The following is a 20,225-nucleotide window of genomic DNA, read 5'->3' on the forward strand; positions in this document are numbered from 1 at the left end:
ACCATCTTGTAATAGTTACTTCCAGAATTAGAAAGCCATAAAAAAGCCATCTCCAACTGGTTTAATGAACATGACAGAGAGGCCATTTTGCTTCATTTGCCTTTTCAGTCATTTGATCTGAATCCATAAGACACTTTTTGAGTGTGGTAGAACTGCATATTACTGGTACGAGAGTGCAGATGATGAATTAAAAGAAATGATGTGATTTAATATGAGAACTAGACTGCTTTGAGCTGATAGGAAGGAAACAGTACTAACTCCTATAAGTACTGGTAACAACCAAGGTATGCAGAAAATCATCTTAGCACAGTGAATGTAACCAGGCTTGAGAGACTTGAGATAAGACTACACTGGGTGCCATTCTAGTCAGTAAGAACTGGAAACGGGGGCTATAATGCACACAGTCTCACAAAAATTGGACAATATATAGAAGACTGGAAAAACACAGACTTGTCTGGTGAGACTCATCAGAATTTGGCATAAACACAAAAAGAAAAGATGAATCCATCTTCCTTATATCAACAGATCAGGGTGCGTAGGTTGTGTAATGGTTTGGGGGAAAACTTTATTCCCCTTAGTAGCAGCTGGGCATCTTTTTAAATCTTTATAAGTTAAAAAAAAATCTTAAACTGGTTTCTTGAACATGAAAATGAATTTACTGTATGCAAATAACCTCCACAGTCATCAGATCTCAATCCAATAGAGCACCTTTGGGATGTGATACAGCAGGAGATAGGCCTCATGTAATAATAATAATAATAATAATAATAAGAAGAAGAAGAAGAAGAAGAAGAAGAAGAAGAAGAATACATGGGATATTTTTGCAAGACACTTGGATAATTATTAGCTTAATTCGTTCATTCCTTTTGACTAAGTAACTCAACTTGGTGCATAATTTAACACAAAGGTTTCTGTAACTAACTACATGTTACTATGAAACTCAATTCTAAATATTTCACATGCTGTGATTGTGTGGAAGTCAAAGATGTTTCCTAACAACCAAGCTAAGTGTCTGTCATAAAAATATTTTTCTAATTACTAATCTGTTGTTTTCAAAACATGTCATTTCCAAAGCTCCCAAACGTTTACACTTTTAAAAAGGCTCCAAAACTCCTGAACATTGTTCGGTTGTTATGGCTGGCTGCTCTAAATCTTGACTCATCTCTCAAAGATGACCTAAACAGTATAAACACTACTTTAATATACATACTGTTGTCTAAAATAGGTTATCTTACTGCTTCTTCCTAGTTTCTTTTTAATCAAAAAAGTTACACTTATCACACTAACAGGGGTGGCTTTTGTTTTAGATGAGTTGCCTCTGACAAAAGCAAAAAAACCTTTTAATGCGATTTGAGCAGATGGCGACATTTGTTTTTGGGGATACACCCTAATGTGTGTTATAGTATGAAGACATACAGATGCTCTATCAGAGAAACAACGCACAGGTGTAAGATATTCAGAGTAAACCAAAGCTGAGTCTGGAGGTACTGGAGGACTCTAAAAACAATCAGCTGTCCTGGATCCACAGCTGGAGAAAACTCACTCTGAACTAACCAGGTAAAATCCTGGGTCAAACTTTAATCAGTGACCACTGGATACACCATATGTCTAGTCTGCTTCTTGAATCAGATCACCTGTATAACAAAAATATGAACAAGAAAAAGTAGAACTACATTCAACATACAGCAGAGAAAATACTTGGATTGAGACAGATCAGGATGGTGACCTTAAACGTCTGTGAAATGAGGTGTAAGATGTGAAGATACTGTGAAATGAGAGGGAGGTGTAGCTATGAATGACAGAGAAACATGAAACTATCTTGAAAAGGATACAGACAAAAAACATGTCACACTTCATATAAAAAGAAGAAATCCTGGACACAGCTGAATGTAAAAGAAACAAACAAACAAAACCCCTTTAAGTAAATGTCCTTTCTTTACCTATAAATCCAGATAATTATCATTGAATAACTCATTTAAAGTTAGCCCTGAGTTCACTGAACTTTAGAGTTAAAGGCAGCGAACTTGTATTAAGATCCTTGTGACTTATCTTGCACTGTGAAACCTAAATATTGGTGACTACTCTAATAACCTCACAGTGTACCTTAATACACTTACTGACTTCAGTGAGTAACCAACAGAACATTAACACCTTGTTCTAATGATCAGAGCTTGACTAATAATTCTGATGTGAATCTAGTGGGAAGTGTAACAGCTTTTTAGATTTTAAGCACTGTTACCTCACAGTGAGTGAAGCTGGGGCATTTCTGTGTGGAGTTTGCATGTTCTCCCCATGTTTGCGTGGGTTCTCTCATAGGTTTGAATGTGAGTGTGAATGGATGCCTATCTCTCTGTCTTAGCCCTGTGTTAGATTGGCAGCCCGTCCAGGGTTTGCTCAGGATAAGGATAATTAGGAAGAGAATGGCTAGATTGATGGGTTGAACAATAAATATGCAATACCAGGGGTTCACTCCCTGCTTTCTGTCTATGACTACCAAATAACAACAATGTACTGTACATTATTCAGCACACAGGGGTCTGCACTGCCCTCCTATGGCCTTTAGAGTCAACAGCAGCTCTTATACTGAGTGGATTGATCCCCTTTTGAACTGATTTGGCTGATTTCACCTGTTTCCAGTGAAAAGTGGAGTGTACATGTGGTGGACATTTGCTGCAAAAGAACTACAGATGTGTTCACAGAAGTCAATCAAACACACCCATGCAGAGCTGAACTCACATCCAAACTCCAAACTCTTGATTTTTGTTGACATTGACAAATAAAAATGCTACTCTATCTGGTGTTTTTCTTTCAGTCTAATGACTAATGATGTTGACAACATCAATAGAATGTAAATATTAACTTTTGTTTTTAAAAGTAACACAGCCACGGAAACTACTCAACACACCAAACAGGAAATACTTGTTGGAAACATAAATACTTCATTTAAAAACAAAACAACATTCACACTCTACAAGAGGAGTGTGTGCTGGCAAAGAAACACTGATGCAATAAGGCATGGTTTATTTGGTCTTCTTGCCTTTGCCCTTTCCTTTGCCCCTTTTAGCCTTTTTGCTTTTGGCCTTATTCTTTAAGGCCTTGCGAACGCTGTAGCCTCTCCACCAGGCCTGGACCACAATGGCAGCTTTGGTCTTCAACTCCAGCTCTCTGATCTCCTCCTGTCTCTTTTCTTCAGCCAGCCGCCTCCTCTCCTGGATCTGATTGTACTCCATCTCCAGGGTAGAAAAGGGTTTCTCAAACTTCTTCCGCTCATTGTCCTCCATTTCATAAGCATTTTCATTCACCTCCAGTTTGGCCTGACACAGGTGATGGTGGCAGTGGGGGTGTGTTGTGCCAAAAATGGAGAAGAGGGAGATGGCAGTGGATATGGTTGTGAAGAAAAAACAGAAAATTTGGTGAAAATATAAGAAATGCTTTTACTGACACTGAGCATCCTTAATTTACTAAAGACATAAAAAGGTAACAATGACCTAAAAGAAAACCTAGGACAACCTTTATTTCCAGATGTTATACAAGAGTAAATACAACAGTTCTGGATTTTAAAGCATAGACACGTGGATGTTATTTTTTTATTTCTATGCTGGGATAGAGCAGATCATCTGCTAATAAGAAGGTTGGTACTTCAATCCCTGGCTGTTTCAGCCTGCCAAAGTATTCTTGGGCAAGATAATGAACCTAAGTTGTTTTGAGTGCTCGAGTAGAAAAGTTCTATATAAGAACCAGCTGATTTACTAATTACAATGAGCTCATGGAATAAATATAAGTTTTATGTGTAAAATGAAAATTAAAGTGAAAAGTGAAAATGTGAAAGTGAAAATTAAATGTGTAAACACTTTTCCCATTGGATGCTTACTAGGGGTAACCACTGTTTTTCTTTTCTGAACTGAGTGGTTTCTGGTCCGCTTCCTGAACAAACTGACTGGAATTGTTCTCTATAGGAACTAATGGTCATCAAACTACATCTTTATTGATATAACCTTAGGTGACAAAACTTGTCATAAAGTGCACAGGACTGTCATGTGTGAATATTGAGCTGGTACTGTACTGTAAATACAGTAAATGTCACAACTTTGTATGGGAGGATTAGCTAGGATACGGTGGCATACAGTTTACCCAGTTTATTATGAGGTGTCACATACTGTGCAACCGTGATAACCTTAACACAATATTTTAGGGACATATTCTGAATATAGTAATTAAAGTACTCTCAAGCGAATAATAATTTTGATCACAGGACTCGACTGATCAAACTCCAGCTGCTGCTACAGATAGCCTTTAAAAAACAAGTTTGTAAATAGACCCCATGTTAATATTTTACAGAGTATTTTTGGTACTTTGCAGTGGAAGTTTGTACCTGGATTTCTCCTATTTCGCTGTCAAACTTTTGGACTAAGGAGTCAATTTTCCCTTGCATCTTTTCATTTTTCTGCCAAAAAAAAATAACAGTGAACATGATTTTTAATGAAAACCAAATACATTACCACAAATAAAACATGAAACCTTATTGTTACACTAAACGTACCTCTTGGAGTAATCTCTCGGCCTGTCTGTTTTCAAGCATCAAATTTTTGAGCTGAATTTTCAGTTGATCAATTTCCTGCTGTAAACGGTCCTGCTTCAGCTTTGACACCTGAATGTGTGCCTGGACCTGTTTGTCTTCAACAGGTGACATGTTATCGTCTGACACATCGCCTTCTTGAGTGCTGCATGCCTGCAGCAAACTTTCCAATTGTTTGATTGTGTTCTCTTTCTGGGAAATCTGTGATATCAAAAGCAATGGATAGGAGGTGAGAAGATGGAAGAAAGGAAGATTCTGCTTCTCTAACTGCCAATGAAAAAGCCTTGATACCTTACCTCAGCATCTACTTGCTGTATAGCTTTAGCTACTTCTTCTTCCTCCAGTGAAATGTTTTTCTCCAGATCTTTTGCAGAGGATGAAAACTCTTTCTGGTTTGTGATGAGCTGTAGCTCCTCATCTGGGCTGATCAGAAACTTTTCTACCATGTGGCTATGAAGCACCTTTAATCCTTCTATTAATTTGTATTCATTTTCCTCTATTTTTATATCTAGTTCTGCCCTCAAGCCAATAATGCCATCTGAATGGGCTCGGCAACAACGGAGAATATCCCTGACAGAGTTCTTGAGATCATTCCCAAGCTGAGCTCTTTCCTTCTCTCCTCCCTTCCTGGCATCTCTTATTTGTTCTCCAACAGACTCCTGCTTGAGACTTTCTAGTTTCTCCAGTCTTTCCACTAAAATCCAATGCTTTTCAAGTGCCTTGCTCAAGTCCTTGTCAACAATCTCAGACTTACTGTTAAGGTGGAGGAGAGCGTGCAGAGCTGCTGCAGTCTCAATTTTACTGATGCAGTTTTCAAGTATGCTTAAAATATTTTGAGCCTCACTAGAGAGGTGCTTGCTCTGTACCAAGCAACCATCTTCTGACTGGCTGTTTGGCAGCAATGTCACCCAATCTGCAGACATGTCGACACTCAGTGGCTTCGACTGGGAAAAAATAAAAAGTCTGGTTTTGTCTACAGTGGCTTAGCTTTTGATAAAGGCAGTGTGTTCTATGAAAATTTTTTTTAGCACGAGTTCGTATATTTCACTTTACTCTATATGTCACACTTACTTGTTTTAAATCATAAAACTAATTTTAATATTAAACAAAGACAACCAGAGTAAATAAAAAATGCAATTGTTAAATGATGACTTAATTTATTAAGGGACAAAAAGTATTTAATCATATGATTAACCACATTTTTGGAAAGCTCAGTTTAATTTCACTAACTAGTCGGATTACTGTCAGACCTGCTGAATCAAGAAATCGCTTAAACAGAACCTGTCTGACAATGTATTTTACACATAAGACAAGTTACTTTTCTATCTCAGTTTTTGTCTAAAGTCACGGGCTCTTTGTGAAGTACTGTATTGGTTTTATTTTATACCTGGTAGATTAATTTTCTTATTAGCAAGCCAGTTATGTATCTAAAAAATGAAAAGCTTGTTCTCGGTTTTTGTTTGCTTGTGGCACATAAGCAGCTTTTACTTTAGTTGTGTAATATACAAAGTTAGCTAAGCTACATACCTGTAGACGTCCCTCAGTAAGTGTATGGGTTTTATTTGTTTTCTTGTTGCTAGGATACCAAATAGCCTTTACCGCTTCAGCATTGGATCATATTACAGATTGCTTATGTTGACAAAATATATACACATATATGAATACTTTACCATATTTCAAACAAATTCATACACGTATTAGCTTTAAATTAATATACTATAATGTGTTAAAATTGCCGACTTTTACTTTGGAAATATCCATGGTCACTTACTTAGCCTGCCGTTAACTGCTGCCAGTGTCGTAAAAGTTTGTTTATCCAGTTGTTTATAAGTTGTAGGTATCGCTAGAGTTTTTGCGGCGTCGTTCTTGTACATAATGTTGCTTTCAAAAAGATAAAGCTAGACGTCAATTAGCTGTGAGTGGTTATCTATCTATGTGTAATCAAATTAGTTGTGTAGCTGTGCGGAGATGGTGCTGCCGCGATGGACCCAGACGGACAGCTTGTTAGCCTGCGTGACAGCGAGCCAGTTAAATCGGAGATAGATATTTGTGACAAGGAAAACACCAAATCTGTAAGCTCCCCAACCCCATGTCTGTTTAGCATACTGTAAAAGGCGTTAGAGCCTGATTTTGACTATTCTACTATCGATATTTGAACTTGCATTTAGCACAGGATAGAAACTGTTCGGTTTGTCAGCTAAAATCTGACCCTGTCGTCCGTCCTCAACAAGATGTGCAGTTGTACTGCTGTTTCCGGAGAAAACCTTACACTTATTTAGCTGTTAGGTAGCTTATATTAAGTCTGACAAAAAGGTGGAATTCAAAGTAGGTTGCAGTCTGTTTATCTGCTAGCTAGCATGGAGACTGACGACGATGTGCCTCTCATCTTAACCTGGGACGAAGCAAATAGTGGTCTGCTCAGCGAGGAGCCTGAAAGAGGAGACGAAAGTAAGTCTGTACAGTGATATCGTCACATACCTCTGTAGTCAAGCAATGCAAACAACGTACATATACACCAAGGAAAGGAACATGATCGTGGGAAGTGGTTTGGTGTCTCTACTGCAATGCTGTCGCAGTAGACATAAAGGTAATATACAGATCCCTTTGAGAAAACACACCCGGCCAAAACGAATGGACTCCTGTGTAACACCTGTGTAATAATCCCCACCTTTAAGAAGGCTGTGGTGTTGGGGGTTCGTTCACCCCCAACATTTTAAATACACTATTAGGTTCAGTCTGCTTCTTCTTCTTTTGGCTGCTCAATTCAGAGGTCACCACAGCAGATTATCTCCCTCCATCTCACCCTATTCCTACATCCTCCTTTGTCCTGCCAACCCTCTCTTTTTGGCTACACCCTTGAATCTTCTCTGTGCTCTTCCTCCTTTTCACCTGCCTGGCAGCTCTATGTACAGCATCCTTTGTTAAATACATCCACTATCTCTCCACTGTACCTTGCCCCTTGAAGTTTGTCTCCTAAGCCCACTGCCTGATCTGTCCCTCTGATATACTCATCTCTAATCCTGTCCATTCTGGTGACTCCTAACCAAAACTGTGCCACCTCCAGCTCTGCCTTCATTTTTTTTTTTTGTCAGAGCCACCATTTCCAAACTGTACATTGCAGCAGGTCTCACTATCATTTTGTAAACCTTCAATTTTGCTGTCCTTTGTCACAAACCACCCCTGGCACTTGTCTCCAACCACTCCACCCTGTCTGCACTCTCTTCTTCATCTCTCTTGCGCCGCTGTTTGTCACTTTGGATGGTTGACACCAGGTATTTAAACAAAAACAGTTCAATCAATATTTTTCTAAAGGTACTCCAGATAAAGTGTCAGCTGAGTATTGAACTCTGATGGTTGTTTTTACTGTACACTACAGTATTCAGAGAGGAGCGTTTGCATAAACTGTTTATTTTATTATAGCTGTATATAGATGGAGTTAATGTTGTTTTTTAACTTACCATAATGCACTGGTGCAGTCAGAAGCGGTCAGCTGCATATATGTTGCACATCCAGGCTCTGCTGTTTGAATGGAGAAAACAGATTGTCCACCAGGCTCTGGGATCACGTGTGGGTGGAGCATGTATGAGTATCTGTGCATCTGCTTGACATAGTAATCCTGCTGCCTTTGTTTTCCTCACATATAAGCTACAAAATGACCCATCTGAAAAACTGCTGGCTCAGCTTAGAACTGTGTGCCCCTCAGCCCCTCCCCGGTGCATATGGGTAGCGTGTGTGTGTGTGTGTGTGTGTGTGTGTGAGTGAGTGTGAGAGTATCATTTTCTCTAGCTCTGGCATGAACAGGAAGAGGAGAGTGTTTTTTCTGTCATATATGGGAGTGGTGTACAAGTGGGACAAATCGTGCTGTTGTTGCCTGCTTGCTGCCAAAGCCTTCTGGAAATAGAGGGAGTATGAACCTGGACTCTATGAAATAAAGCTGCCTCTTATCACTTGAGTGACAAATCACATGCTTGGATAGAAGTGAGGAATTTAGTTTTTATTGCCCATGTTCCGGACCCTTTATTTTTCTGGGACAAGTAGACATGACTGCTGGATCTGTTTATGTGAGCCTGACGTCACTGTGTTATTGACTGGGAGCTTCAAACGTATTATTGTTCTCAAACAAATGAGTGGTCGGAGTGGCACACAGCAGACGATGGGTGTACTTCTGTCAGAGTAACGGGTAGGCTGCCACTGGATTGGAACTTGAGCTTCTCGTTTCAGCTCAGTCTGCTGCTGTCATGGTGGATAGAAAACATCTGTGACCTGCAGCACGTTGGATTCTAAGGAGTCGTGCCCGAAGAGAAAATATGTGATGTACAGTGTGTGGGAAGAGTACCCCAACAGACTTGCGCCAGAGTAAAGTATGCAGCTGCAGAAAGCCGCATGGAGGGACAGCTTTGTTTGAGGAAGAACCTGGGACCAGGCTTGAGTTTGAATACTGACTTTGTCTGGATTTTATCTTGGTCACTTGACTCAATTTATACGATATTACGTTTATTTGTTTTAAGTCCTAATATAGGAGTTTCGTGTCTTCCGAAGTTAGTCACTCGCTGTCGTCTGGTATTGCAAAATCAGTTCCTGCTGTGGTTTTTCTGTCTCATGCCTGCATCCTGTTTGTGGTATGAGGCTTAATAGCAAATGTGATATGATTGAAAGCACACTTTATTACTGACTGGCAGCACTGGGATCAAGGTTCACATTGTGCCACAGAGGCAGGAGGAGGTAATTTTTCCATCTGGCAAAAAAATGTAATATCACTCTTCTGTGTGACTTTTGTTCCAAAACAAGCAACTGATTCTCAAAGAACTACAAGTGCGGAACCTCAAGAGCATCTGTGATTATTTTAAAAGGGGTCCGGTCTCCAGAGTCCTTTTGATCTCCGGGATATTTCCGGATCTGTAAGGATTTCATCCGGATCCACTTGTGACTTGGTTTCTGTTGTTTGCATCAGGTCTGTGTGGAATGTCTGGCCATCTGTATCTCCAGATGTGTATTGATGCTGGAACGAGACCAGCATATTGTGACTGTGACACATATGTGCACTTGGTCCTTGGAAGTGAGGGATGTTAATACCGTCACACAGCTGATGAATCCAGACTGACAAATGGAGAGTTCGCACACACAGGCAGCTGGTTTCCGTGAAGATCAGTCGCATATCGAGAGCCCTGTAGTGACTTCATCCTTTGCCTTACAGTTAGAACTAGAATGCATTGGTAGGCGTATACCCCTTTGTGTGACTCACATAAATAAGGGGTGTATGAGAACACTCACAATTAAGTCTTGTCTTCCAGATGGAGGAGGCAGTTATGACATAGTTAACAACGCTGTGATCTCAACGCCTGGCCCACAAAACTACAGATCCCAAAATGTGTCCTTGCGACAAAGCTGGGAGATGAACTACCAAGAGGCAGCCATCTACCTGCAGGTATTTACAACCAGAGCATTGCTGCATTTAGTAGTGTATGCACACATTCACATGATCACATTATAGTTTTATTATACCTTCTACACTGTATTACTTCTAGATGGTTAAACCTTGTCCTCTCCCTGTGAGCTATATTTACACCCTGAGAAGCTGCAGGATGTTATAAATCTATAAACATGCAAAACTGTGCAAAATAAAACACAAAGGCAGTGTTGATGTACATTAAAGGAACCTTTTGCCAATAATGGGATTTTCATCTTGTTGCTGATACAAAAACATAACCTCATAAGGTTTTGTAACTGTATTTTAAAAAGCCACAATTGGTGTAAAAAAATTGTGCCCGACTGATTTTATTGGTTGATTATTGGCCAATTGCAGATTTGTTGATTTATACACAGCGTTTATGCAAAAATCCAACTTTTATAATGGTATCGACACATTCAACAGAACGTAGATTACTGATTTGTAAAACCTTTGAACTGACATGATACAGATGAGTAAAATGCCAAGTTGGCCAGGAATGGTCTGTTTGTTTTTTTCTTTTTAGGGAAAGAAGCAATCTTCATTATAAATAAATTACTGTTTTAAAGTCTTTCTCTTTCTCACAACATGTTTGAATATGCAGCCAATGCAAAATTAATCACAAAGAACAAACTCATAAACACTCATAAATCAGACAACAAAGCTGCTGTCAACCAATATTTATCTGTGTGTCTCTTATCAATGTCTGAATGTTTTAATCCCTAAAATTGGCTCCTAGATTTGGTTGGGCTGTTTTAAATCATTTGAAGAGCTGCAAATTAAAAATAACAGTAAGCATACCTGTGCATTTGCTAGGTATGCATACTTGTATTCGCTTTTTTATGCCTTTGAGAAGTTCTTTTTACGTTGTTGGTCTGAATGTTGAGTTATGCTCAGTTTAAATTAAGTCCAGAAAAATATTTTCTGTTATGTGTCGTTTGGAAGGAAAAAGTTTGAATTTAAAAAACACTCTGTTCGGGGAATTAAAGCTGTTTAAAAAATTAGAAACGTTCACATCCATACATCACTTTTGCCAACTTGTATGCACAAATGTGTAACTTTTACATTTTCTGTGTAGGAAGGAGAGAACAATGATAAGTTCTTCACTCACCCTCGAAACCCAAAGGCGCTTGCAGCGTACCTGTTTGCGCACAACCACCTGTTCTACATGATGGAGCTGCTTACAGGCCTGCTGCTGCTGATGCTCTCACTGTGTGAGGCCCCCGCTGTACCCTCACTGCGCCTGGATGTCTATGTGAGTGAATCTCTACTCGCTAACATACTCATAGAAACTAAAAACACAACTGTAACTTACAGTCCCAGGCCACTTTATAATTTACATCTTGGTAACACTGGGTTGGACCCCTTTTCCTCTTCAGAACTGGACAAATTCTGCACATTCATCAAGGTGCAGGAAATATTGCTCATAGACATGATAGCATCACACAGTTGCTGCAGATTTGTTGGCTGCACATCCGTGATGAGAATCTCCAGTTCATCCCAAAGGGGCTCTGATTGAAATCTGGTGACTGTGGAGGCCATTTGAGGACAGTGAACTCTCTGTCTCAGTTTGAGATTAGTTTTGTGACATGGTGTGTTGTCCTGCTAGAAGCAGCCATCAGAAGATGGGCAAAATGTGGTCGTAAAGCCATCCACATGATTAGCAACATTACTCAGGTAGACTGTGGTGTTTTAAGGATGCTCAGTTGGTACTAAGGGGCCCAAAATGTGCCAAGAAAATATCTCCACATCGTTACAGCACTAGCATCATTAATCATAAATCAAGACAGGAGGGATCCATGCTTTCATGTTGTTTACACGAATTCTACCAGCAGGTTGCCTTGACACGCCTAAACACCATGTGATGTGTCATGTGATTGGCTCATTAAAGACTTGTGTTGATGTGCAGTTTAATAGGTGTACCTAACAAAATGGCTAATGAGTGGCTAGTTTCCTTTATAACTTGTGTATTTGATGTCATTCAGGTCCATGCCACACTGGAGCTGCTGGCTTTGGTTATGGTGGCATTTGAGCTATGCATGAAACTCCGCTGGTTAGGCTTCCACACCTTCATACGGCACAAGAGGACCATGGTTAAGGTAACTGTTACATGTTAATTAATTTAATAATTGCAGGACATTATTGTGAGTGTGTGTGTGGCAGTCGGGTTGCTGTCATATTGTGTGGATCTCAGTTACGATCAGATGTCACGTTTTCTAAAAAATCTTGTGAATGCCATAACTCAAGAAGAAAGTCAGATAGGTTTTTCAAATTCATACCATAGTTGTATCTACTAACAATCTCAGATGACTTTAAATGAGGGAATGTACAAATAAATGGCAAAACAGAGGGACAAATATGTTCGCTTCTGGGGAAAAGACACACACACACAAAAAAACGAGCACAAAAAAAAGTGGGGACCCAAGAGGGAAAACAATTTGCAGCACTTAATTTTTTTTGTATCAGTTGGCATCGCGGATAAAACATCGGGACACGACCACACTGTAATTAAAACGTAACCCACCACACACACACAAGCATAAATGTGAGCAATGACGTCGACCACTTATGTAGGTGATACAAAGATTCCCAGCAGACGTCTAAATTAGGGATTAGACTGAAGAAAGGTGATTAAACTTTGCTGTCTGCAGATCTGATGTTATAGTTGGGGATTCAGCTTTCATTACCGTACACTGTACTCATGTTGTCTTCTCTCTTTGCACAGACGTGTGTGTTACTAGTACAGTTTGTGGAGGCCATAGTGGTTCTGATCCGACAAACTTCTCACATGCGAGTGACCAGAGCGCTCAGACCAATATTTCTGGTAGACTGTAGATATTGTGGTGCTGTGCGCAGGTAAGTAATGACCTACACACTCACACACACACAGATTCAGTGTGGCCCAAGTCATTGCCACAAAGTAGAAATTACATTTTCGATTGAGCACAAATTTGACTTGCATACTGGAAAATACTAGCGGGAACAGAGAGACTAGTCATCCCCGCCCAGGCTCCAAGCAAAAGTCTTGTCATGTGAAAGAAAACAGTGACTCAACTCTGTAGGTTTGCAAAGCCAGACAAAATTAAACAAACTCAGTGAGATTTCAGCTCCATCTATCTTGCTAACAAATGTTTCTAAGAAGTTCTTTTGTTTTCTATTGTGGCCACCCACAAGGCAGTTGTCACTGACGAGGTTTCTTTCATCCAATCAGAAACTTGCGTCAGATCTTCCAGTCACTCCCGCCTTTTATTGACATCCTCCTGCTGCTGCTTTTCTTCATGGTTATATTTGCTATTCTTGGTAAGAATGCATATAAAGAAACACTTTGATTATTTTCTGTCCTGTATTTGTTAAATCAAACAGAGGAAGCGCCTTATGAAGAAAGCTGTTTTAGTTAATGTTTGTATTTGATTAGCTCTTTGTGTCCTCCAGGCTTCTGTCTCTTCTCCACGAACACCTCTGATCCGGTATGTTGAGTCCTCCATCTCACTTACAAGAGTTTGTTTGAGTTATGTCATTTCAGGGATTTGGGTGGTTCTTCTCTTTGTGCCAGTTTTGTCTGGTCATATTTCCTGTCTTGAACCCTATCCTCTCACCACAGTACTTCAACACTCTGGAGAACAGCCTTGTCAGCCTGTTTGTGCTGCTGACCACAGCAAAGTAAGCACGGCAATACACGTACTACTGCCGCTTGGTTATCTTTACACATGTGGCATGTAAGCAGTACTCACCACGTTTAGAGCTTCTCATAAATCCTTTTGCCACTTTTGCTTAATTTGCTTCCACATTTTTTTTATTTTTTGCATCTTATGACTCGGTCTGCATCTGATGACATCTCTCTTTCACTTTTGTAGTTTCCCTGATGTGATGATGCCAGCATACTCCAAGAACAGCTGGTCCTGTGTTTTCTTCATTGTATACCTCTCTATCGAGCTCTACTTTATCATGAACCTGGTAGAAGAAGCTTGTTTTTTTCACAATTTCTGAGATGTCTTTGAGTCCTATTGAAAATGCACATGGCTTGAAGTTTTCCCAGTTACTCATCGTCGCTGTCTGTGACCCCCTCTCCAGCTCCTGGCGGTCGTGTTTGATACATTTAATGATGTTGAGAAAATGAAGTTTAAATCTCTCTTGCTTCACAAACGCTCAGCTATCGACCACGCCTTTCAGCTGTTAGTTAGCCGTCAGGTATGCCTGTTTTTTGTTTTGTTTTGTTTTGTTTCGTTTCGTTTTATTTGTAACATGTCTTTCCTTTTTCTTTAACACTGTCAGGTGTTTTCTTACGTTTCTCTGTGTTACACAGAGACCGATGGGTGTGTCGCTGAAGCAGTTCGATGGTCTGATGCGTTTTTACAGACCACGCATGTCTGCAAGAGACCGCTTCCTCACCTACAAAGCTCTTAACACATCAGGGGCTCCCATGCTCAGGTAACTGTCTCCCTTCCACTTCTCAGAATGAAAATCCTTTTACATTGATTTGTTTTGTCACTAATTTAATGGTGGTGTGTTCTGTTGCAGCCTGCAGGACTTTTATAAGTTCTATGAGGTCACTGGCCTTAAATGGAAGGTAATTAGCCTGACATTTCTGCTGTGTAGCCGCTCTATTTTTGTGCTCCTCTGGTTGATTCAAATATACATTTACTGTCAATCTGTGTGTTGTTTAGGCACGCCGCAGTGGAGAACACTGGTTTGATGATCTTCCACACACAGCCTTCCTCATTTTCAAAGGAAAGTTCTCTTTTTCTCTTTTCTTCTGTTGTCAGGCAAAATAAGATTGACTCTTGATCCCTTATTGTGGATACTTTCCTTTCTACTTTATTAGGTATCCATTTGCTTGTGAAGTCAAAGGCCTTTCAGTATGCTATGTGTAAGTGTAATCATTGACCTTGTCCCAGCTGCTATCAGAGATACTGATCAAGTGTCTTATCAAAGTTTTTTTGTGACTGTAGATGTGGTGGTGGCCATCAACGGTGTTTGGATCCTTGTGGAGACGTACCAGCTGAATAGTAAGATCTTTAACCGTAATCTGCAGTACTGTGCAAAAATCACGAGCCCCTCATATCTTGATATTTTGCCTTTGAGGAGCCAAACTTTCTTGTCATTTTAAATTGGTTTTGAGCAATAGTTCTCCAGGCTTTCTGGAGGTCTTTAAAAGTTTTTCTTTCGACATTGGCTGCTTTTTTTACTTAGGCCAGTCCTCCTCCCTGACCGTTTTCAGTGGAATGTTTTTGTTGTTTGCTAAACCACTTAACTCTGACCTATGACTCATTCAATGATAAAAAAGGCCCCCAACTCAAGGGGTGAACCAGTGTTGTGTGTACACATAAAAGACAACTAAGCAAAAAAATAATAATTATTTTTATTGTATCTTTAGGCATATTATTACTAGCAACGTGATGTAGAAAGGGATAACTTGTTTCCATTTCTATAGTTGAATCTATGAAAAACAGCACAAATGAACAACATCTGAAAGCCATGTCCTTAAGAAATGGAAAGAAATACAGCAAAGACCACCTGATGCAGGACCCCGAGAGATGCATCTGGCCGTTCAGTTGATCCATCTACTGTTCACTGAAGCCTCATTAGAAAAGGTCTCAGTGGAAGGGTGGCTGTCAAGAAGCCATTCTTGAGGAAGGGAAACGGGAAGAAAACGCTGAGGTTTGCCAAATTACACAAGAATTGGACTGAATCAGTGGAAAATGTGTCTGATAGATTGAAGAACCCAATTTTTGGTCAAATCATTGTCAGTATATAGAGAGGAAGTCAGAAAAGAAGTACAACAGTGAGCGTCTACAGCCATTTGTAAAACATGGTGGAGACTCTCTCATTGTTTAGGGCTCCATTTGCCAGCCAGTGGTGTTGGGGCTGTTTTAAAAATTGACAGGATTGTGAATGCAGAAAAGTACTGCCAGATTTGGATTCACCATGCAGTACGATCTGCAAAACGTCTTAACTGACAACAGCCTAATTTGTCAGCATGAGAATGAACTCAAACACATTGCCAATGTGTTTAATCTACCTAGGTAGATTAGCTTCCCCAGAACCTGGACCTCAACATTATTGAAGCAGTGTGGGATCATCTAGATGGAGAACAGAACTAAAAGGGAGCCAACATCCAAAGAAGAGCTTTGAATGTCCTTGAAGTAGTCTTCAGTTTTCCTGAAGACCTATGTCTATGAGAGTTCAGGCTGTGCTGAAGAATAAAGGTGGTCATACCAAATATTGAATTCCAAGCTCTTTATAATTGCACAAACTCAGTTTTTGCCTTATACACGTATGTTTGCATGTGTTCCAGTGAATAACTGCGCTCAATTTCCTGGCAATATATTAAAAAAATGCCCCAAGACTTTTGCACAGTACTAAGGCATGTGTTCCAATACTCCAGGTGTTTTACCTTCCTCTCCTCTTGCAGGTGGATTTTCCTGGTCCAAATTGGTTCCCTGGAGTTACATTGTTTTTCTGACCAGTAAGTAGGCTGCATGGCACCCTCCCCACCCAAACCCCGCCCCCCACATAGAAAGTCCAGATAGTATTAAAAATGTCAAAAGGTTTCAAGGATTGATTACAGTCGTTTACACTAACTCTGTGTCTGTCCTCCCACTTTCAGTTTATGGTGTAGAGGTGTTATTGAAAATATCAGGTTTGGGGCCAGTTGCCTATTTCAGCTCTGGGTGGAATCTGTGAGTAACACTGATTTTATTTTTAATGAATTGAAAACACAAATCTGTGCTGCTCAAACTGTGCACTCTGTTAAACACAAACAATGTCTAAATCAACAGACTCCATTTGAGTGTGGAAATTTTAGAAATCTTTAATAATGAAATATGACATGTTGTTTTTCAGTAGGTCTACTTCTATTTAAAAGAAAATCACAGAAATGCCTCTGAGCTGATATGAAACCCTGTTTCTCTGCTTTTGCTGGTTATCCTCACTGTGCTCTCCCGTCCAGGTTTGACTTCTCTGTGACGGTGTTTGCCTTCTTGGGCCTGATCGCCCTCGCCTTTGACAAGGAGCCGTTCTACTTTATCGTAATTCTCAGACCGCTTCAGCTGCTAAGGTATGATTTCCAATCTCCTTTAACGTGACAGCACATATGCACATAATGGCAATAGTCATTTATTTTACATTCAAACTGTGTGTGTTGCCTTTTGCAGGTTATTTAAGATAAAGCAGAGGTATCGTAATGTTTTAGACACCATGTTTGAGCTCTTCCCCAGGATGGCCAGTCTGGGGTTGACGTTAATCATCTTCTACTATTCCTTTGCTATTGTGGGAATGGAGTTCTTTGCAGATGTGGTTTACCCCAACTGCTGCAAGTGAGTAGTGGTGTCATGAGACACAAATGGAAAAAGTGGGTCTTTCCATTGGTGATTTATTACTTCATTAATTTCTTCTTCCTCTCAGTACGAGCACAGTGGCCGATTCCTACAGACTGATCAACAACACACAAGGCAACAAAACAGTGCTGGAAGAGGGCTACTATTATCTCAATAACTTCAACAACATCCTCAGTAGCTTTGGTAATAATCCCTTTTTCTTTTTGTCAAAATTCTGTATTTATATTATCGACATCTGTTGTGTGTTTATGTGCTTTATTATTCTAGCTGCACCAGTTTTCTAGAATTTTAAAAACATTTACTCATTTTTTGTTTATCTCCAGTGACTCTGTTTGAACTGACCGTGGTCAACAACTGGTACATCACTATGGTGAGATAGAGTTTATATGTGGTTCAAAATCTGTCGCCACTTGGCAGCCTGAGCACGGATCGTCGGGTGTCTGACTGCTTTTTGCTCTTCCACAGGAAGGAGTGACGTCTATGACGAGCCACTGGAGCCGTCTGTACTTCATGACTTTCTATATAGTTACAATGGTGAGTAGGAATGCGAACAGAGGAACAAAACAAAACTCAGAGGTTTTGCATATCTGAGACAAATTGAAGCCTTTTTTTCTTTTTCAATGTTTCTATCCTGCCCCGAGGAGCCTGTGTAGTCTTACTCTAATGTTGTCCTCTGCATTCGTTCTCTGCATAATCTGCTGAAGAATCAGTGTGTGGGAATGTAACCATATCGCATGTATACAATGTTTTTTCTGTGCACTGTGCAGGTGGTGATGACTATCATCGTGGCGTTCATTTTAGATGCATTTGTGTTCCGCATGAACTACAGTCGCAAGAACCGGGAACCACTAGAGAATCCAGAGGGTGGGGTTTGAGTGTGTGTGAGCTTGTATGCAGGTTTAAGAGTTGTCAGCCAGGATCTAAATTAAATGTGTTTGTACATGCTGTAGATGAGAATGGGATCGTGTTTGAAGTAGAGGTGAGTCGTGATGACGTTCTCGCCGCTCTCGAGCTGTACAAACAGATGTGCCCAGGATCGTCTTCCCTCAGCTCTCTGCAGGGAGTTTTACAGACTATGGACAAAAGTGGGGTAAGAACACGCAAACAGTAAGAAGTCATCATCTTCTGCTTTTTAAGTCCCTCTAATTTTCACTCCTGATTTGTTTTGTGCAGCACTCGTCTTTAGTGTACCTAGGTCGCAGGTCTAGGACGAAGAGCGACCTCAGCATGAAAATGTACGAGGAGGAGATACAGGTAAGAAACTAAAGATGCAATCCTGAATACCATGTCAGGACTTGGACTATCATGACGTGTTGGTCTTTTCTGTGTGGTTTCTTAAGGAGTGGTATGCAGAATATTCGAGGGAAGCCCTGCCTGAACCAGACCAAAGCCTGGAGCGGGACCCAGACAGCCCCATGCCTGACTTGTCTCCCTTCCCAGAGCCTCAGCTCAACTCACAGACTGGACCTCACAGCATCAATTAATACAAAGTTTGCTAGGGAAACATGCACATCGTCATTCCAACGCAGGCAAAAGCTGCAGCAACCAGGAAGCCTGGACTCCCACATTATGTGTGCATATACTGCTGTTGGCCTCTTGTGCCCTATTGTAAATCATGACGCATCTAAACCTGATGCCTTAGTTTAACGGCTCCTCTGATCAGTATTAACACACCCACTAAGTTTTCCAAAGACCAAAATATATAAACACTTATCACTCCTTTTAGCTCAACTGAACAAATTATGACATTTTCCCTCAACTAATGTCTCAGCAGACTTAGAATATTTTACTTTTATATAACTTCTTATTCTGTAATGTATTTGAGTTTATTTGAATAAACTGTTAGAACTTGTCAAACTGTGACGTTCATTGATGTTGCTGGATTATAACACTGCTGGCTGTAAAAATTACCCATTTACTCAAAATCTACTGAGAGAAGTTAGAGGAAAAAAAAAAGTTAAAGTACATACACTCCAAAAAATTAAACCAAAATCATTTAATTACCCCAAAGCAGCATACACAAGTCATTAACATTTAGATCAATAATTAATGGAGACAATTCAGTGTTTCAAATTACAAAAGGCACAGTGTGAGTCGTTTCAGTCCTCCCTGAGCAGACTTTGCTCGCTTGATTTCATTATCCAACCACAGGAACTCTGTGGGTAGTAGGCAAGTGGAACAAAGGTTACAGCTGATTCTTGTAAAAAAAATAGTGCATAAATAATTGTTGTTGTCATTTTTCAGACCAGCCGCAGCATCAGGTCTACGTAACACGAATCTTGCCAAACTCTGTCAGAAGTGCAATGATAAGGAAGATGACATAGAAGATGAGGAGGAAGATGCCATAGGCCCGACCCAAGTGGAAGCGGCACAGTGGAACGATGACAAAGGACAGGACCAAAGACAAACCCAGAGATCCTGCAAGAATCCATGTCAGCAAACCTTCTGGTTCAACCTGAGAAGGAACAAGAACAAAGGCTTATTATCTTAATAGTGTCTGAAACAGTCTTGTGTAGCTTGGGTTAGATTACGCTGCATCTTAGAGGAGGAGATTACCTGCACGTCAGCATGCGTTTGGAGCATTTGCACCAGACATCCTAAACCCACTCCAAACAGCATGTCTGAAGGAAGTAAGAGTCAAGGATACTAAAAGCCTCTTTTATACATGCATGATAGGTTTTGTTTTACACAGAGTCACAAAAACAAGGATACTGAAAATGATGCCTCCAAAGCAGGCAGATATAGCCATCCGTGGGTAACCCTGCCGAGCGATGGTGATGTCAGAAAAGCAGTCTGAAAAAAAGAGACAAACATTTTTTTTAACAACTAAAAGTTACATACCATATGTTTTTGAAGGAAAATACTG

At 40.2% G+C, this 20,225-nt stretch overlaps 3 protein-coding genes across 7 annotated transcripts in view; 1 reads left to right on the forward strand and 2 right to left on the reverse strand.

Annotated features, from left to right (window-relative positions):
- Nucleotides 1–633: 633 nt before the first annotated feature.
- On the reverse strand, nt 634–6,205 carry drc10 (dynein regulatory complex subunit 10). Its single transcript, XM_005473291.4, has 5 exons — nt 6,104–6,205; nt 4,873–5,520; nt 4,541–4,777; nt 4,373–4,444; nt 634–3,314 (listed from the first exon to the last, which is right to left on the reverse strand). Exons 2-5 carry the CDS (start codon nt 5,497–5,499, stop codon nt 3,021–3,023), a joined length of 1,230 nt encoding a protein of 409 aa, XP_005473348.1. The 5' UTR covers nt 5,500–5,520; nt 6,104–6,205; the 3' UTR covers nt 634–3,020.
- Nucleotides 6,206–6,381: 176 nt separating this feature from the next.
- Nucleotides 6,382–19,569, forward strand: tpcn1 (two pore segment channel 1). 3 transcript variants are annotated; one of them, XM_025911982.1, is made up of 26 exons: nt 6,382–7,024; nt 9,868–10,001; nt 11,101–11,277; nt 12,008–12,121; nt 12,748–12,878; nt 13,234–13,322; nt 13,455–13,489; nt 13,624–13,682; nt 13,877–13,976; nt 14,094–14,210; nt 14,326–14,450; nt 14,541–14,589; nt 14,687–14,750; nt 14,845–14,889; nt 14,972–15,028; nt 16,435–16,488; nt 16,630–16,702; nt 16,972–17,079; nt 17,177–17,338; nt 17,427–17,542; nt 17,683–17,729; nt 17,825–17,893; nt 18,127–18,223; nt 18,310–18,449; nt 18,533–18,613; nt 18,700–19,569. In XM_025911982.1, the coding sequence occupies exons 1-26, from the start codon at nt 6,934–6,936 to the stop codon at nt 18,841–18,843; spliced, it is 2,478 nt and encodes an 825-aa protein (XP_025767767.1). In that variant the 5' UTR covers nt 6,382–6,933; the 3' UTR covers nt 18,844–19,569. The 3 variants fall into 3 exon arrangements, with proteins under 3 accessions (XP_025767767.1, XP_019221238.1, XP_005473346.1); XM_019365693.2 differs by lacking the exon at nt 6,382–7,024 and adding an exon at nt 9,319–9,789 and having other exon boundaries at nt 17,240–17,338; XM_005473289.4 differs by lacking the exon at nt 6,382–7,024 and adding an exon at nt 9,321–9,789.
- slc8b1 (solute carrier family 8 member B1) overlaps nt 19,341–20,225 on the reverse strand; it is a 9,085-nt gene continuing 8,200 nt past the window's right edge. For all 3 annotated transcript variants that reach the window (XM_003451745.5, XM_019365696.2, XM_019365698.2), the window contains 3 exons: nt 20,072–20,152; nt 19,916–19,980; nt 19,341–19,814 (listed from right to left, as the gene is read on the reverse strand). In XM_003451745.5, the coding sequence (XP_003451793.2) occupies nt 19,623–19,814; nt 19,916–19,980; nt 20,072–20,152 (338 nt within the window). In that variant the 3' untranslated portion in view covers nt 19,341–19,622. The remainder of the gene's footprint in view (nt 19,815–19,915; nt 19,981–20,071; nt 20,153–20,225) is intronic.

The sequence above is a fragment of the Oreochromis niloticus genome, linkage group LG12 (assembly GCF_001858045.2).
Source record: "Oreochromis niloticus isolate F11D_XX linkage group LG12, O_niloticus_UMD_NMBU, whole genome shotgun sequence".
NCBI classification, from domain to species: Eukaryota; Metazoa; Chordata; class Actinopteri; order Cichliformes; family Cichlidae; genus Oreochromis; species Oreochromis niloticus.

What these genes read in the sequence shown, in the direction of transcription:
- drc10 (XM_005473291.4), bottom strand. Translation starts at nt 5,499, where the DNA reads ATGTCTGCAGATTGGGTGACATTGCTGCCAAACAGCCAGTCAGAAGAT. An exon ending in CCGAGAGATTACTCCAAGAG is followed by an intron (nt 4,445 to 4,540) that starts GTACGTTTAGTG and finishes TTTTTTTGGCAG; the next exon opens with AAAAATGAAAAGATGCAAGG. An exon ending in GCGAAATAGGAGAAATCCAG is followed by an intron (nt 3,315 to 4,372) that starts GTACAAACTTCC and finishes CACCTGTGTCAG; the next exon opens with GCCAAACTGGAGGTGAATGA.
- tpcn1 (XM_005473289.4), top strand. Translation starts at nt 9,681, where the DNA reads ATGGAGAGTTCGCACACACAGGCAGCTGGTTTCCGTGAAGATCAGTCG. An exon ending in TCACTGGCCTTAAATGGAAG is followed by an intron (nt 14,590 to 14,686) that starts GTAATTAGCCTG and finishes TGTGTTGTTTAG; the next exon opens with GCACGCCGCAGTGGAGAACA. An exon ending in CAACATCCTCAGTAGCTTTG is followed by an intron (nt 17,543 to 17,682) that starts GTAATAATCCCT and finishes GTTTATCTCCAG; the next exon opens with TGACTCTGTTTGAACTGACC.